This window comes from Eubalaena glacialis, chromosome 7, assembly GCF_028564815.1.
Source record: "Eubalaena glacialis isolate mEubGla1 chromosome 7, mEubGla1.1.hap2.+ XY, whole genome shotgun sequence".
NCBI classification, from domain to species: domain Eukaryota; kingdom Metazoa; phylum Chordata; class Mammalia; order Artiodactyla; family Balaenidae; genus Eubalaena; species Eubalaena glacialis.
The window spans coordinates 23,587,004-23,602,806 of NC_083722.1; the positions used below are offsets into that span (position 1 = coordinate 23,587,004).

The following is a 15,803-nucleotide window of genomic DNA, read 5'->3' on the forward strand; positions in this document are numbered from 1 at the left end:
CTATGGTTTCTTATACTCTCCGCAGTCGACCCCTCTGTCTGGCACCGCCATGCCACCTGGCCGGGGTCAGCATGGGCCTGGGCTGTGGAATGTCCCACTGGGGTGTGAGGGGATGTTCCTCCTTCCCTGAGGGGTCTGGCTGCAGCTCAGCCGGGCCGCCTGCCCGGGGTTTCCCGGGAGCACGGCCCCTGGAAGGAGGGGCTGAGAGTCCGCCCAGGTGAGGTTACTTGGGAAACCTTGGCCCCACCCCCGGCCTGGCTCCACCCCCGGCCCAGCCTCTCCGGGCCCAGCTTCCCCAGCGGCCCTCTCCGGAGGGGTAGGTGCGCCGGGGGAACCCTGGGGGTTTGGTGGGAGGGGACGATGGGAAGAGGCAATTCTCAGGGTGGCAATGGGGCTGTCTGTTAGTGAGTCCCTTAGCAGTTGGGGCGCCCTAGGGTTTGTGTGTTGACCCGTGAGTTGGAGTACGTGCCCATATGTGCCTTGGCCTCTCCCAAGGGCCAGCCTCTTCCTGGCAGTGCTTTTGTGTACTTGTCTGGGACTTCGTGTTTCTTTCTTGGGACTGTTGTCTGGGACTGCACGTAGGGTGAGTTTATATCTATCTACTGTGAGGTGCAATGGGGCAGAGATCTGCAGTGGCGTGAGACCTTACCCTGCAGGTGATTGGTAGGTGTGGGGTGTGGAGAGAGGTGGTGGGGCCCCAGGTAGCGCTGAGCGGGGTGGCACAGTTCCCATCACAGCCCTTCTGTCCTGCCCACCTCACCCAGCAGCTCTCCCGCTCTTTCTCTCACATTGGGTTTGTACCTAGTCTCTCTGCACCCAACTTCTCTGGGTCTCGTGTACTGTTACTTTTTGTCTGTGCGTGATTTTCTCTTTGCCCCCCTATCCTCCTCCTCATCCCCACTGCCCTGGGGCTGCTCCCCTTCATCCCCACTCACCTTGTCCGGGCCTATCCTTGCCAGCGGTCAGACCCTCCGACCCCACCAGGGCAGAGCTGGCTGCCCTGAAGAGCACTCCCGGGCTTTGAGTAGGGAGCCCAGGGGAACCAGGACCTCGGAGTCTGGACCCCAGGGTCCTTGAGAGGACTGGGGAGGGCCTTGTGGAGTTATGGGGAGGAACTGGAGGTGGAAGTAGAGAGAGGAAGGGGCTGGGAGAGAGGGGGCTGGTCCTACGGCTGGATTGGGGTGTAGAGGACCAGAGGCTCAGAGGGTGCCAGACAGAAGCAAGGTTGGCGGTGTGAAGAGTAGGTCTAGGAGGCCAGGTTGGACAGGTGAGCCCTGCTCCCTTCCCCCATTCAAACTCCTGCTGCTGGACCGGGCGCCGGGCTTGTGGGAACGTGCTCCTTCCCTGTGCCCTGGGGCTGTTCCCCTTCACCTCCCTCTCCAGGAACTGAGCCCAGAAAAGGGGGAGTAGGGAGGCGGGCCATCCCCTCGTGGGGCCTGGGAGTGGGAGAGGCCCTGAGCGGTTAGCCGCTGGCCCCCTGCTTGGGCCGTTCTTCTTTGTGGGGATCCTGGGGGAGTGGGCCGTGGGTGGGTGGAGGGGGATGGGCACGCAGCGCCGAGCCGGCGGCGGGGACGGCGGCGCGGTTACCTGGGGGAGGCCGGGGCGCGCGGGGGAATGCGGGGTGGGCGTGGCGGGGCGGAGAGGAGCACGGGGCCGGGAGGGCGGCGCCGGGCGTGGGAGCGGCGGGGCCGGTTCAGCCCGGGAGGGGGAAGGGAGGGCAGCGGCCCGAGCGTGCGGCGAGCGGGCGGAGGGGGGAGCAGGGAGGGGGAGGCGGCGCCTGGGTCCGACCCGCCCCAGCCCTGGCTCCTCTCCCCGGAACAGGCCCCCGACAGCTGCTCTCGGGAGCCGCCTCCCGACACCCGAGCCCCGCCGGCGCCTCCCGCTCCCGGCTCTTGGCTCCCTCCGCCTCCCCCTCCCCGCGCCCCGCCGCCGCCGAGGAGGCCCCGCTTCGGGGTCGGACGCCGGGGTCTGCCGTGAAGAGCGATGAGAGGTAGGAAGAGCGGCGGGAGGACCCCTGCGGGACGGAGGGGCGGGGGCGGCGGCCTGGGGCTCCGGGGACGCGCGGTGGCCAAAGGATGAGGGCCTGGCCGGGAGGCAAGATGTTCCCGGGCTGGACTTCGTTGTCCAGCGCCGCTAAGTCTGTCCCTGCCCGCCTCCCAAGTGCTCTGGCTTACTGTCTGAAAATGGGGGGGGGACCCCCTGACCTCCGAGAAAGTGTGTTCCAGCCTTGAGGAAGGACCCCCTTTACCCAGTATGGAGGAACTGAACCCCAGGAAGACAGGTGCTCATATGTGGTCCTACTGAATCATCTCCCGGCCTCCTGGAGAAGTGGGCCTGTCCTCCTACTTGGCCAGTCTCTGCGGGCATCTACTAACTGTTAAGCCTCCATCCAGCCAGCTCCCAGTTGGGCAGCCTGGCCTCAGCCCAGCAGAGAGAGGGCCTGACACCATAACCTGCCAGTGACAGCCGCTCATCCAGGGTTGGATGGTCAGTTGGTTCTGCCAGGAGTTACTGTCATTGCCCAGTGAGCACCATCCTCAGTGTCCCTCCCCCACTCCCTCCTCTCCAGCCTTCACCCTACAGGTCCCCTGCTGGCTGGACATTCCTTTCCAGCACCTCTACCCCCAGCCAGAGTCTGGTGCTCAGACTCACTGTTGCTGAGGGCACATAGTGTGTCCAGAATTGAGTGGTACAGTGGAGATGAAAGCTGAGCATATGGGAAAATAGAGAAATGACTTTTTTTTTTTTGTCACTCCAGCCACCCAAGTTTCCTTCTGTTCCCCACTCTCTTGACTTCCCTCTGGCTTGGTCACCTTGAGTATTAGGGGGTGGGCCCCAGTTCTCTTGGGATCCTGTGCCTGAGGACCTGAGTGTGTGCCTCACACTGTCCTCTGATTGTAGGAGCATGTTTGTCATTTCATGTTCACAGGTGTCTGAAGATGACTATTAACTAAGTGATGGGATTGAACTTGAAAGAATGCCGAGGTGTGGATGGAGGTGATGTGTGCGTGAGTGTCCGTCCGTGTTTGCCTTGGCTGGGGTGTCTATGTGTGTAATGGATTTATGAGGATGTCACATGTGTCTGTCTCTGAAAGTCTGTAAGACAGTTGTGTGTGCGTGTGTGTGCGTGCACGTGTGTACAGAGCTGTGTGGGTGTTGTCTGGGGTGAGGGTTGGGGGTTGGGAGAAGAGGGTGAAGGGCTTGTGGCAGAGTGTTCCAGCCCCTGGCTTCCAGCCTCATGCTGCACCCAGGGGCGGCACATGGGGGGCCTGATTGACTGATTGATTGTAGTGGGGTTGGGGTAGGTCTTCTGGGCCTGTCCTTGGTGTTTGTGACCCAGTGGAGAGAAATGGGGTGACAGGGTGTCAGAGAACAGATTGCCCCAGACGTCTCTCTGTGTGTTTCTCTGCTTGGCTCTGTGCCCTGCGCTTCGAAGCCTGCTCTGTTTACCTCTTGCTTTGTGTTTCTCACCCTGTCTCCCCCTGCCTTCTATCTTCTGCCTGTCTTTGTATGTCTGCCCCGGGCTCCTCTTGCTTGCTCCGTCTGGCTCTGATGACTCATCTGGGATAGGCATGAAGGTTACCCAGGGGAACAAGGGCCCTGCTGTTCCCGAGAGAGGTGGGGGTGGAGAGCAGCACCCAGGAATTCCAGGCCGGCTGCCTGGGGCTCCGGCAGCTTGCTCCCCTGTGCCAGCTCCCAGACCCCAAGGGACCAGGCGTGATGCTTCCGGTTCCAGCTCTCCTTTGATACCTGGGTCCCCCCATAACTCAGTCAGCCCCCTCAGCTGCTGCTTTGGAGCTGTGGGGTCTCAGCTGCCTCTTACATTCCTGCCCTAGAGCATTGTGGGAGCAGCTGGAGGAGGACAAAGGGATGGGGGAGTATCCCCCCACTCCTCCTACCTCCTGGGGTGACCTGGCTTCCCTGTCTTTAGATCCGCCCTCATCTCCAAGGCAACTCAGCCTTTTCCTCAGCCCTGGGCTCTTCCTTCTGAGGCAGCCCCCTTCAGAAACTGGGAACTGGGGGGATAGGATGTCGAGGTCTTAGGAAGGGAAGGCAGAGCAGGGAGAGGGGATGGAATGCCTTGGACCTGATGGCAGAGAGGATCAGGGTTTGAGGGGTGGCACTAGGGGTCTCAAAGGATTCCAGGGCCTGGAGAACTCAGAGCAGACCTCTGCTGGGAAGAAGACAGGTCAGGATCGATTTTCCTGGGGCTGGGGCTGGGGTTGAGGCTGGGGAGGGTAGATACCTGGGTTCATAAGAAGTTGTAGTTGGAATGGTTTTCAGGCGGCAAGCTGCCAGGGGCCCAGTGAGGGGGAAAAAAGCAGGGATTCTCAAGCTTTAATAGGCACAGGTCACCTGGTGATTGTGTTAAAATGCAGACTCTGATTCTGCAGGTCTAGGTTGGGACCTGAGATTCTGCATTTCTCCCAAGCTCCCAGGTGTGGCTGAGGCTGCTGGGTCAGGGGCCAGCAGGGCTACAGAGGACACTGAGATTGGAAGGTTGCTGGGGTCCCCCGCTTCGCTTAGAATTCTGGTCTCCTAGGTGGGGAGGGGACCAGAATTTAGCTCAGTGTCTGGCACATGGGAAGCATTCTAAAAATATAGCTGATGCAGTTAAACAGTGACTGTTGTTGTCATTTCACTGCTGTTATCCCCAAAGCAGCCCATTCTGTCTCTTCATTATTGGCTGTGAGCCAGTCTTGATTGCCCTTTAACTAACCTCCCCCCTCATTATGTCCCCTGCAGAGATGTTGCCCCCACCCCCGTAGGCCCAAGGGATCAAGAGCAATGGGGCCAGGGGCCTTCTCATTTCTACTGCTGCTGCTGCTGCTGCTCTTGGTGGCAACAGGAGATGCTGACATGAAGGGACATTTTGACCCTGGTGAGGAGACTGGCTCTTGGGTCCCTGAGGGATGGGGCTTGGGAGACCGAGTTGGGAGCCTTGACCCTCCGTATGCCTGTGTTCACCCAGCCAAGTGCCGCTATGCCCTGGGCATGCAGGACCGGACCATCCCGGATGGTGACATCTCTGCTTCCAGCTCCTGGTCAGACTCCACTGCTGCTCGCCACAGCAGGTAGCTGGCACACCTGGGCTGCCCCGGAGGGAACCCCTGGGGACTCTACTTGCCCTTCCCACCCTCTGCCCAAGCCAAGAGGCTTCTGAGAGGGTCGATGCCAATGAAGCCCCCCACAGTACTGGGGGGGGGTGTTAAATACTGGAGAGAGAGGCAGACCTAGGGCCAGATGTTCCCTGTGACTTCCTGCCCCCTTCCAGGCTGGAAAGCAGCGATGGAGATGGGGCATGGTGCCCTGCGGGGCCGGTGTTTCCCAAGGAGGAGGAGTACCTGCAGGTGGACCTGCGGCGGCTGCACCTGGTGGCGCTGGTGGGCACCCAGGGGCGGCACGCAGGGGGCCTGGGCAAGGAGTTCTCCCCCAGCTACCGGCTGCGCTACTCCCGGGATGGCCACCGCTGGATGGACTGGAGGGACCGCTGGGGCCAGGAGGTGAGGCTGGCAGGGACAGTGCCCAGGGAAGGCTGGCCCTCCTCTGTCCCCCCGCTGTACCACCTATCCACTGATGACTCTGCAATGTACGCCCTCTCCAGCCCGGACATCTCCCCTGAGCTCCATCTAGTGTTGCAAACCTGACCACTTTCCACCTAGATGTATTATGGTCATCTCAAACTTACCATAAACTTCTCAAGCTGAACTTGAGCCCCATTCCCATCCCAAACCTGCTCCTCCCCCAGCATTCTCCAGCTCAGGAAATGGTACCACCATAAGCTAAGATGATATCCCTGATTCCTCTTTTTCTCCCACCTCCTACTTCCAAAGCATCAGCAAGGCCAGTCTGTTCCACCTCCATGATATTTCCTGAATCTGCCCACTTCTTACCACCTCCACCTCTACCCCTAGGCCAGGCCCCCACCATCCCCAGCTTAGATGAATGCAGTAGTCTCCAAACTGTTCTCCTTGCTTCTTTCTCTCCTGAAGTCAAATCTCCACCTGGAGGCTACATCCAGGGTACTTGAGAAAAATGCAAAGCAGATGCCTCACACCTGGCTCACAGCCCTCTGCTGGCTTTCCTCGCTGCCAGAACAAAAGCTGAGATCCTTCGTGGGTGCAGAAGCTTAGCCTGTGCTGGCTCCTGTCCACATCCCTTACCGCTCTCCCCATTCTCACTCCACCCAGGCCATGCTGGTTTTCTTGCTGTTCTTGGTAAATGCTAGGGCTCACCCCACAGCCTCAGGACACCTTCACTTGCTGTTCTCTGTGCCTGGAAAGCTCCTCCCCCAGCTGTCCACAGGCTCTCCTCCCTCCATTCAGTTCTCCCCGAAGATATCACCTCCTCATAGAGCCTTTTCTGACTCCCCACCTCCAGCTGCCTCTTGTTTGTCACAGCTGTTTCTCCTACTGGACTGTCAGTCCTACAGGAGAGGGACTGATACTCACCCCCAGGAATGTGCCTGGCTGGTGCAGAGTGGGTGCTTAGCCAGCATCTGCTGAGTGAACAGAGGGAATGGGTGAAGGAAGAGGGGAAGCCAGAGCAGGGGTGCAGAGCCGCGAGGGACTGGGTAGAATCTGGGTACAACAGGATGAGAGACTTAGAGGTCAGGACAGACCATCAGGCCCAGAGAGGTGTCAGAGGGCTCTGCTGCAGCCCCTTGTCTTACAAATGCCTGGCTGTACTCCATGCCTTGGGTGCTCAGTGCCACCCTTCATGGGTCTCTTTGTGGCCATTGTGGGCTGGGCCAGGGAGCAGCTGGTGGCTGGGAAATCAGATCCGATCTGGAGCCTTCCTCCCCCATCCACCCCTGCGTCCTGGCCCACAGGTGATCTTAGGTAATGAGGATCCTGGGGGAGTGGTGCTGAAGGACCTTGGGCCCCCCATGGTGGCCCGACTGGTTCGCTTCTATCCCCGGGCGGACCGAGTCATGAGCGTCTGTCTACGGGTGGAGCTCTATGGCTGCCTCTGGAAGGGTGAGTCATTCAGACCCCTGAGGATTCATTCCTGTCCTGGGGACTGGGGAGTGGGAATGGGGGAGAGGGGCATCTAGGATCCTCTCTCCTGTTGGGAATCTGTCACTCTGAGTGAGGAGGGGACTGGCCAGCATTGCCTCCTCCATGCCAGCGGCCTGTGGAGGGATACGAGAGAGGGACCTGAAACCTGCCCAGGCCTGATGCAGGGGTGGGGGATGGAGGCTCTGTGCCCCTAACACCCCTCCTCCCCCTGCCCCAGATGGACTCCTGTCTTACATGGCCCCTGTGGGGCAGACGATGTACTTATCTGAGGCCGTGCACCTCAACGACTCCACCTACGATGGACACACCACACACACCGTTGGCGGGTGAAAGAAGCGGGCCCCGCAGGACATGGAGCCTGGGGTGGGAGAGTGGATGGAGTGGGTGGGGGAGGGGGTTGTCTGGGCAGTGAGAGGGAAGAACTGCAGAGAGGGATGACTTAGGTGGGGCTCAAGGGACAGGACCAGGATTTAGGGATAGCAAGGTGACCACTAGCTAATGTGACACTTTGTGCGAATTAGAGAAAGGCCTGCCTCTGCTAAGACACTTAAATCTGTTGCAAATTGTCACAATAAATACACACATCATAGGTTGAGCGGTGTCCCTTAGAGGCGGTGCCTTTGTGTAGCATGTGACTTCAAGGTGCCCTAGAGAGTCCTGGGTGGGGGTAAGAGAGAGCTGTGTGAGGTTGGGGCAGGGGTGGGGGGTTGCTGGGCTACGCTGGCCAGGCCACTGGAGGATGGGGGTTGTAGAGCACCCAGATAGGTGACACTTTCTTCTCTTCCAACCTCTTCTTCCTCGGCTCCCCTCGTCTCCAGGCTGCAGTACGGAGGTCTGGGCCAGCTGGCAGATGGCGTGGTGGGGCTGGATGACTTTAGGAAGAGCCAGGAGCTGCGGGTCTGGCCAGGCTATGACTATGTGGGATGGAGCAATCACAGCTTTCCCAGCGGCTATGTGGAGATGGAGTTTGAGTTTGACCGGCTGAGGACCTTCCATGCCATGCAGGTAAGTGTGGCCAACTCCCAGGGAGGGCTCTAAGACCAGGGTGAGTGCTCTGAGGTGCTCGCTCGGGCTCTCCTGGGCTTGACCTTGTGTCCTTCCTTCCTTCCCCCAGGTCCACTGTAACAACATGCACACGCTGGGAGCCCGCCTGCCTGGCGGGGTGGAGTGTCGCTTCAAGAGGGGCCCTGCCATGGCCTGGGAGGGGGAGCCCGTGCGCCATGCCCTGGGGGGCAGCCTGGGGGACCCCAGAGCCCGGACTGTGTCAGTGCCCCTGGGTGGCCGAGTGGGCCGCTTTCTGCAGTGTCGCTTCCTCTTTGCTGGGCCGTGGTTACTCTTCAGCGAAATCTCCTTCATCTCTGGTAAGCCCCTGGTCTCTGCCCAGTTCCCAGCCTCTGGTATTACTAACCCATAGTGCCCTCGAATAACCACTCCCGGCACCAATGAGACTTTACAAGTAAGGCTGCCCTAAATAATTTGAACACTTCCCTCCCCCTTTCCCCCTGCCTGTCTCAGTCTTTCGTTTATGAGCCCCTCACTCACGACTGATGTTGAGCAGTATGACAGTGTGGTGGTTAAAATATTGAAATATTCTGTGCTGGTTGAGAAATAGCCTCTTCTCTAAGCCTCCTGACAGCCAGGATCCCCACCCTGGGCTCTCCTCAGGAGTCCCACTTCTCCCCACAATCCAGCAACTAAAAGATTAACATCCAGCACGGCCACAACCATCCAGGACCCTCCAGGATCCTGTTCCACCGCCTATCCTGGTTGGTTGGTACATATATTGAGTATCAGCCCTGCTCCTACTCCTCACCGAATAATAGAATTCCCTCGGTCTCATGCATGTGTGCCTCCCTTTGGTCGCCTCCTCCCTATCTGACCGCCCCTTTTTTCTTCCTTCTCCCCAGATGTCGTGAATGACTCCTCCCTGGCTTTGGGGGGCACCTTCGCACCAGCCCCCTGGTGGCCACCCGGCCCACCTCCCACCAACTTCAGCAGCTTGGGTGAGCTGCCCTGGGGCCCCCGCCAGGGCGTGTGGGTCCTGTGTCACCAGTCCTCCTTGGGCCCCCTCAGCCTAAGTGGGAAGCCTCCTGTGGTCCTGACCCTTCTGCCTCCACCAGAGCTGGAGCCCAGGGGCCAGCAGCCTGTGGCCAAGGCCGAGGGGAGCCCGACTGCCATCCTCATTGGCTGCCTGGTGGCCATCATCCTGCTGCTGCTGCTCATCATCGCCCTCATGCTGTGGCGGCTGCACTGGCGCAAGCTCCTCAGCAAGGTGGGCAGAGTGGGGTGGGCACCCTTGGGCTACTGGGGGTGGGGCAGCCTGGGGAGGGATGGGCAGGATGTGGGTGTGGAGAGTGAGGCCAGTGTGCGTCGGGACTCCTGCGTTAGTTAGGATCCAGCAGGGACCATAGAGCACAGTCGGATGAGAATAATTTGAGGGAGGCTTAGTAAGGAGACCCCGTAGAAAGATGTGGGCAGGGTGTACGTAAATCACGAGAAGCAGTGCAGTTCCCCAGGCCTGGTCACCGCAGAGCTGCTACCATCCCTGGGTCTGTGGGGTGAGCGAAGGAGGCAGTCACTGGAACGCGGGAGGAATCTAGGAGGAGTGTGTGGAGAGGGCGCCTGAGAGGGGCGATGGACTTTGGTTCCAGGATGCAGCTCACCTGGGTCCATCCCTTAGGGAGGGGCTGGGAGAATAAATACCCTGACCTCACTTCCTGTCTGCCCTCCAAACTCCTGCTGGGGCTCCTATCTGGCCAGCCCAGACCCAGCCCGTTGATGCAGTCCACACTGATCGACCTCTTGGGGCAGAAGCCCAGCGGGAGAAGGTGGCGAGTGGAGCTAGAGGAGCAACTGGAAGAAGTGCGGCACACCCTAAGCCCACGTCTTCCAGGCCAGAGTCTAGTGGTGGTGATATGCGTTAAAGTTAATAGTTATGGACTGGTAGGATTTGGGTTGGAATCCCATTGCGGGACATCAGGGAACCCACTTAAATGCCCTTGAGTCCTTCTTTACCTATGAGATGAGTTAGTAATACATACGACTACAGGACTTTGTGAGCACTGAAGGAGGGAACACGGGTGTAGGATTTAACCAGGAGCTGGGAAGGGCGCGCTGAGCGGTAGCTGCGCTTAATATTTCCCATTCCCCATGACAAGGCCGAGCGTCGGGTGTTAGAAGAGGAGCTGACGGTTCACCTCTCTGTCCCTGGGGATACCATCCTCATCAACAACCGCCCCGGCCCTCGAGAACCACCCCCTTACCAGGAGCCCCGGCCTCGTGGGAATCCGCCCCACTCTGCTCCCAGTGTCCCCAACGGCTCTGGTAAGACCTTCCTTGTTCCAGTCCCACCTCCGTCCTCTGCCTGTCTTCTTAGTGTATCCTTTTTCCTCTCCTTTACCATTCCTTTCTTTTACTGTCTTCCCCAGCTTCAACTCATTTTCTTATTTCTGTGTGTCCCTGGTCACAGCCTTCTGTGTTACTCCACGTCCTTTACCATATCATCTTCCTCAGGAAGTTTCCATGCATTACTCACAGTCCCCAGTGCTCTCATCCTGTTTCTGTGTCCCCCACACATCCCTCTCTCGTCTCTGTTGTGCCCTCTCATTGTGTCTTTCTGGCTTCTCTCCTCTCTCCTAGACTCACCATGTTCATTCCATCCATCCACCTATATTTATATATCCATTCATCATTCATCCATCTGTTTGTTCATCCATCCATATATATTCATACGTCCATTCGTCCATCCATCATCCATTCATCAACCATGCATCCATCCATCATCTATTTGTCCATCCATCATCTATCCATGCATTCACTATCTATCCATCCAGTCATTCATCATCCATCCATCATCTGTTCGTCCATCCATCACCTATCCATCCAGTTATCCAGCACTTTCCAGATGCTTGTTTTATTCCATTTCTGTCTCTTAGTACATTTGTTCTCATCAGCCCTAGTCTTGCCCTATTCTGTGTCTCCCTGTCTGTCTAGCCTTGAGTCTCATCCCTTCCCCGTGTTTCCCCCCCTCCTTCTCCCGACAGCGTTGCTGCTCTCCAATCCAGCCTACCGTCTCCTTCTGGCCACTTACGCCCGCCCCCCTCGAGGCCCGGGCCCCCCCACACCCGCCTGGGCCAAACCCACCAACACCCAGGGTAAGCCCCTCTGCCCCTAGTCTCTGCCAGGCTCCCCATACCTCTACTGGGGCAGGGAAAAGTCCTCACACCTTGCACTCCCTCCTCTCCCCACTGTGGCCTCTTCTGCTCTCCTGAGCTCCCAAGGAGGAAGCTCCTGTGCCCTTAGCTGTCCTCTGCTGCTGCTTGCTCCTTTTTAAGGCCTCCCCCTTGAGCTGAGTAGAAATCTCCCTGGTTCTCAGCTCTTTTCCCCTCCTCCTGTTCCACCCCATCTCTTGAGCTCTCCAGAGCCAGACAGGAGGTTGCTATGGTGGCTCCAGGCTCTCTTACAACCCTTCCTTCACGCTCCCCTCTCTCTAGAGCTGCAAGGAGGGCCTCTCCCCCAGTGCTTGCCCTCTCCCCCCACACGTCCTCTCTCTGCTCACGCCCCCGCCCTTCCTGTCTGCTCTTCTCTTCTGTGTTACCTTCTTCTCGTCACCCCTTCCCCAGGGCCAAGGGGGGACAGCTCTGCTTCCTCTCCTCTGTCTGTAGACTCCATGTTGTGCGGGCTGTGAGGAACTGTTCTCCTTTCCCTCTGTGTGCCCCTGTCTCTGCTTGTCTTTGAGCTTGGTGTGTTGGGTCAGGGAGGGCTTGGGTAACCATGGCAGGGAGGATGAAAGGATGAAAGCAACCGGTAGAATGGCTACGTGAATGGCAGTGGCTGGCGGTGAGTGGGTCATGGGTTTGGAAATTGGAGGGTGACCGGATGGCTGGGACCATCCTTCTTCCAATGGTGGGTAGAGGAATTCCAGTTGCAGCCAAGACTTCTTTCATGGTCTTGTACTGTGCTGGGATTCCTAGAGAACAAGACTTTATGACATTCTTTGCTCAACCATTTCCACTGCCTTGAAAGCTCTGTAGCAGCTAACTCTTATCCCATGCCAGCGCCTTCTCTGTTTTGAGGCTGGCGGGTGGAATACCAAGAAGAGGAGGGTAGACCCAGTCTCTCACCCACCTGGGAGATGGGGCGCCTCTGGGAGACGGGGTTGTGGAGGACCGTGGCTCTCGGGGGCTGTTCCTGATGCCTCGTCCTGTCTTCTTTTCCCTCATCCCTCCAGCCTGCAGTGGGGACTATATGGAGCCTGAGAAGCCGGGTGCCCCACTTCTGCCCCCACCTCCCCAGAACAGCGTCCCCCATTATGCCGAGGCTGACATTGTCACCCTGCAGGGTGTCACTGGAGGCAATACCTATGCTGTGCCTGCACTGCCCCCAGGGGCAGCTGGGGATGGGCCCCCCAGAGTGGATTTCCCTCGGTCGAGGCTCCGCTTCAAGGAGAAGCTTGGCGAGGGCCAGTTTGGGGAGGTAAGTAGGATTCCTGCCCAGCCATCAGCAGTGTCTGCCTCTCTGCCTCTCTTGATGCCATGCCCAAACATCCCCCCTGGCTGGGAAACCGTCATCTGTGTTGTCCCAATTGACCATGTCTCCTTGGTGAACCTTGTGACCCCGTAGCAAATCACCTTCTTTCTCCAGGTGCACCTGTGTGAGGTAGAGAACCCTCAAGATCTGGTCAGTCTTGATTTCCCCCTTAGTGTGTGCAAGGAACACCCTTTACTGGTAGCTGTCAAGATCCTACGGCCAGATGCCACCAAGAATGCCAGGTGAGGACCAGGGATGGCATCTGGAAGAAGGGAGGGGGGAGGCCATGAAGAGAGGGGAGTGATCTAGAGAGAAACATGGTGGAGACCAACAGTGGGGGAGTGTCTGGGGACTAGTGAGTAGAGGTGGGGGAGTGGGGCACTGGTTTGTGGGAGCTGGAGGGAAGCTGCAGGTCAGCCCCTCGGCATCCCGCCACCTTCTCCCTGCTTCTCCAGGAATGATTTCCTGAAGGAGGTGAAGATCATGTCGAGGCTAAAGGACCCAAACATCATCCGGCTCCTGGGCGTGTGTGTGCAGGACGACCCCCTCTGCATGATAACTGATTACATGGAGAATGGCGACCTCAACCAGTTCCTCAGTGCCCACCAGCTAGAGGACAAGGCGGTGGAGGAGGACAGAGATGGGGAGGCGGCCCAGGGGCCCACCATCAGGTACACAAGGGGGTCTCCTCCGCTCTCCTCACTCCAGCTTAGAGGGAAAGGGGGAACATGGGATGGGCAGGCAGGTAGAGGTTCCGGGAGGGGGCCTGGCATGAGACACATGTGGCCATGTTCATCTAGAACTTGAGAGGCAGAAAGGCTGGAGATTACGACAGTGAGGGTGGTGAAGGGACTTGGACCCTGTGAGGAACTTCCCTGTGCTCTCTCACCCTCACTGTCCCTGAGTCCAGATTGTGGAGCATAACAAAAGCGGTAGCTCCCTGGGGTCGGATGAGCTAAAGAAAGGTTGAGTGGGCACCTACCTGCTGGCCTCCACCAGGGCTTTCCATCTCCGCACCAGGAGGAGGGGTAACCCAGTCCTGGGGAGAGGGCTCTCCTTCATCTCCCAGGAATCTGTGAGGTGGGGATGAGTCTAGGGCTGCCCCTATAACCCGCTGTGGTCGGCTTCCATACTCAGCTACCCGATGCTGCTGCATGTGGCGGCCCAGATTGCCTCGGGCATGCGCTATCTGGCCACACTCAACTTTGTGCATCGGGACTTGGCCACAAGGAACTGCCTGGTTGGGGAAAATTTCACCATCAAAATCGCCGACTTTGGCATGAGCCGGAACCTCTACGCCGGGGACTATTACCGTGTGCAGGGCCGGGCGGTGCTGCCCATCCGGTGGATGGCCTGGGAGTGCATCCTCATGGTGAGAGGCCCTGAGAGAGGCGGGAAGGGAGGGGCGGTTAGGGGAGCACTGGCTGCCACTTAAGCTCTGGGATCTCGTTCAGTCACTTGCCTTCCCTGGACTGCAGTTTTCCTCATCTCTGAAGTGGGGGTTTGGACCAATGCTCTATAAGGTTCCCTCTGGCTCAAGGGACTGGAGAAAGCAGAGAGTTATGGTATGATTGGAAAGGGTCCAGGAGCCAAGAGCGAGTGTGAGAGATGGAGTCAGGGTAGCAGAGAGAAAGAGAGATAAGGAGGCTAGAGATAGAAGGCAATGAGTTGGGAGAGTCAGGATCAGAAAATGGGGGGAAGGATGGGTAGAAACGGGAAGAGGTGAGGAGAGGACTAGAGCACAAGAAAGAAGGCAGAGCCAGAGGAGAGGAGCAGGCTTAGTGGGAAAGAGGGCCAGCTAAGGAGGGTGGAGCGCCGGGGGTTGGGAGGGAGTCAGGTGGGTGTGAGGATGATGCTGAGTGGATGTGGGGTCCCATTGGGGAGAGGAGGAGGGTCTCTGTTGACTGATGCCTTTCTCTGCCTCTGTTGCCTTATCCATGCACCAGGGGAAGTTCACGACTGCCAGTGACGTGTGGGCCTTTGGGGTGACCCTGTGGGAGGTGCTGATGCTCTGCAGGGCCCAGCCCTTTGGGCAGCTCACCGATGAGCAAGTCATCGAGAACGCGGGGGAGTTCTTCCGGGACCAGGGCCGGCAGGTCAGAGCAGAGGGGAGGGAAGATGGGTCTGGGGGTCCGGGAGGGCCAGAGCCTGTCATCTTGGGGACTAAAGAACATTTGCCTGCCTTTCATCCACGCTGCCACAATGCAGGTGTACCTGTCCCGGCCCCCGGCCTGCCCGCTGGGCCTGTATGAGCTGATGCTTCGGTGTTGGAGCCGGGAGCCTGAGCAGCGACCACCCTTTTCCCAACTGCATCGGTTCCTGGCAGAAGATGCACTCAACACAGTGTGAATCACCACACCCAGCCGCCCCTCCCTCAGGGAGGATTCAGGGGAGGCCAGCGGCACTAAACAAGAGGAGCTAAGCGCACCCCACTCCATTCCCCCTCCTGACCGCCCTTTACCTCTGAGAGAGGCAGTGTGGCTTAAGGTGGGCTGGGCCTGCCGGGGAGCTGACGCCCTCCCTTCCCCAGATATGCTCTCATGCCCCCTTCCTGCTCCTCTCTTAGAAGCCCCTGCCACCCACCCAGCTGGCCCTGTGGATGGGATCCTCTTTGACCTCCTCTAGCCATCTCTTGGGGGAGGTGGGAGAAAATATAGGGCAGACACTGGACCTGGCCCATTGGAGCACCTGGGCCCCCCTGGGCAACACTGGTACCTAGAGAGAAGGCTGTTGCCCCCAGCCTCTCTCTCTCTCCGTCACACACTGGACCCCACTGGGTGAGAATCTGGGGAGTGAGGAGGACAAGAAAGGGAGAAAGGGGTTCCCTTGTGCCTCCTCCTGGGATTGCCCTCAGCTTTGGCCTCTCCCTCCTCCATCCTCTGAAACACTGGACTTGGGGGTGATCCCTACCCCCCCAGCCTCCCCACTTCCCACCTGCCCTGTTGTAGGTAGAACTTCTCTAAGCCTGTATGTTTCTGTGGAATAAGTATTGGGATTAGGGGGGAAAGAGAGAAATGGCCCGTGGCCCTGGGGTTGGACATCTCTATGGTAGCTGCCACATTGGTTTTTCTATAATCACTTGGGGTTTGTACATTTTTGGGGGGGGAGAGACACAGATTTTTACACTAATATATGGATCTAGCGCAATGCTATTTTAATCCCCTGCACTAGGCAGGTAATAATAAAGGTTGAGTTTTCCACAGCTACGAGTGGGTTTCTTGGGGTTTTGGTGAAATCTGCCTCCTGCCCCCC

General features: G+C 58.5%; 1 protein-coding gene and 1 long non-coding RNA gene across 7 annotated transcripts in view; one reads left to right on the top strand and one right to left on the bottom strand.

The window, feature by feature from the left end:
• The window catches only part of LOC133095087 (uncharacterized), a 69,640-nt gene extending 68,623 nt beyond the window's left edge, over positions 1 to 1,017 (bottom strand). Inside the window, exon 1 of the long non-coding RNA XR_009701548.1 lies at positions 936 to 1,017. This is a non-coding gene — a long non-coding RNA (uncharacterized LOC133095087). The remainder of the gene's footprint in view (positions 1 to 935) is intronic.
• On the top strand, positions 264 to 15,753 carry DDR1 (discoidin domain receptor tyrosine kinase 1). Of its 6 annotated transcripts, none has more exons than XM_061195944.1 (19): positions 264 to 316; positions 1,822 to 1,990; positions 4,747 to 4,882; positions 4,973 to 5,075; positions 5,276 to 5,504; positions 6,833 to 6,980; positions 7,240 to 7,348; positions 7,841 to 8,027; positions 8,137 to 8,383; positions 8,930 to 9,025; positions 9,143 to 9,294; positions 10,181 to 10,346; positions 11,066 to 11,176; positions 12,253 to 12,497; positions 12,666 to 12,793; positions 13,007 to 13,222; positions 13,689 to 13,923; positions 14,498 to 14,647; positions 14,760 to 15,753. In XM_061195944.1, exons 3-19 carry the CDS (start codon positions 4,789 to 4,791, stop codon positions 14,898 to 14,900), a joined length of 2,757 nt encoding a protein of 918 aa, XP_061051927.1. In that variant the 5' UTR covers positions 264 to 316; positions 1,822 to 1,990; positions 4,747 to 4,788; the 3' UTR covers positions 14,901 to 15,753. The 6 variants fall into 6 exon arrangements, with proteins under 6 accessions (XP_061051927.1, XP_061051931.1, XP_061051926.1 ...); XM_061195943.1 differs by lacking the exon at positions 264 to 316 and adding an exon at positions 412 to 583; XM_061195946.1 differs by lacking the exon at positions 264 to 316 and adding an exon at positions 639 to 663.
• The last annotated feature ends 50 nt before the right edge of the window (positions 15,754 to 15,803 follow it).

Bases quoted from the DNA above. Each gene is read 5' to 3' on its own strand.
- DDR1 (XM_061195944.1), top strand. From the start codon at position 4,789: ATGGGGCCAGGGGCCTTCTCATTTCTACTGCTGCTGCTGCTGCTGCTC. The intron at 5,076-5,275 runs GTAGCTGGCACA...GCCCCCTTCCAG, and splicing joins ACTGCTGCTCGCCACAGCAG to GCTGGAAAGCAGCGATGGAG. The intron at 13,924-14,497 runs GTGAGAGGCCCT...TCCATGCACCAG, and splicing joins CCTGGGAGTGCATCCTCATG to GGGAAGTTCACGACTGCCAG.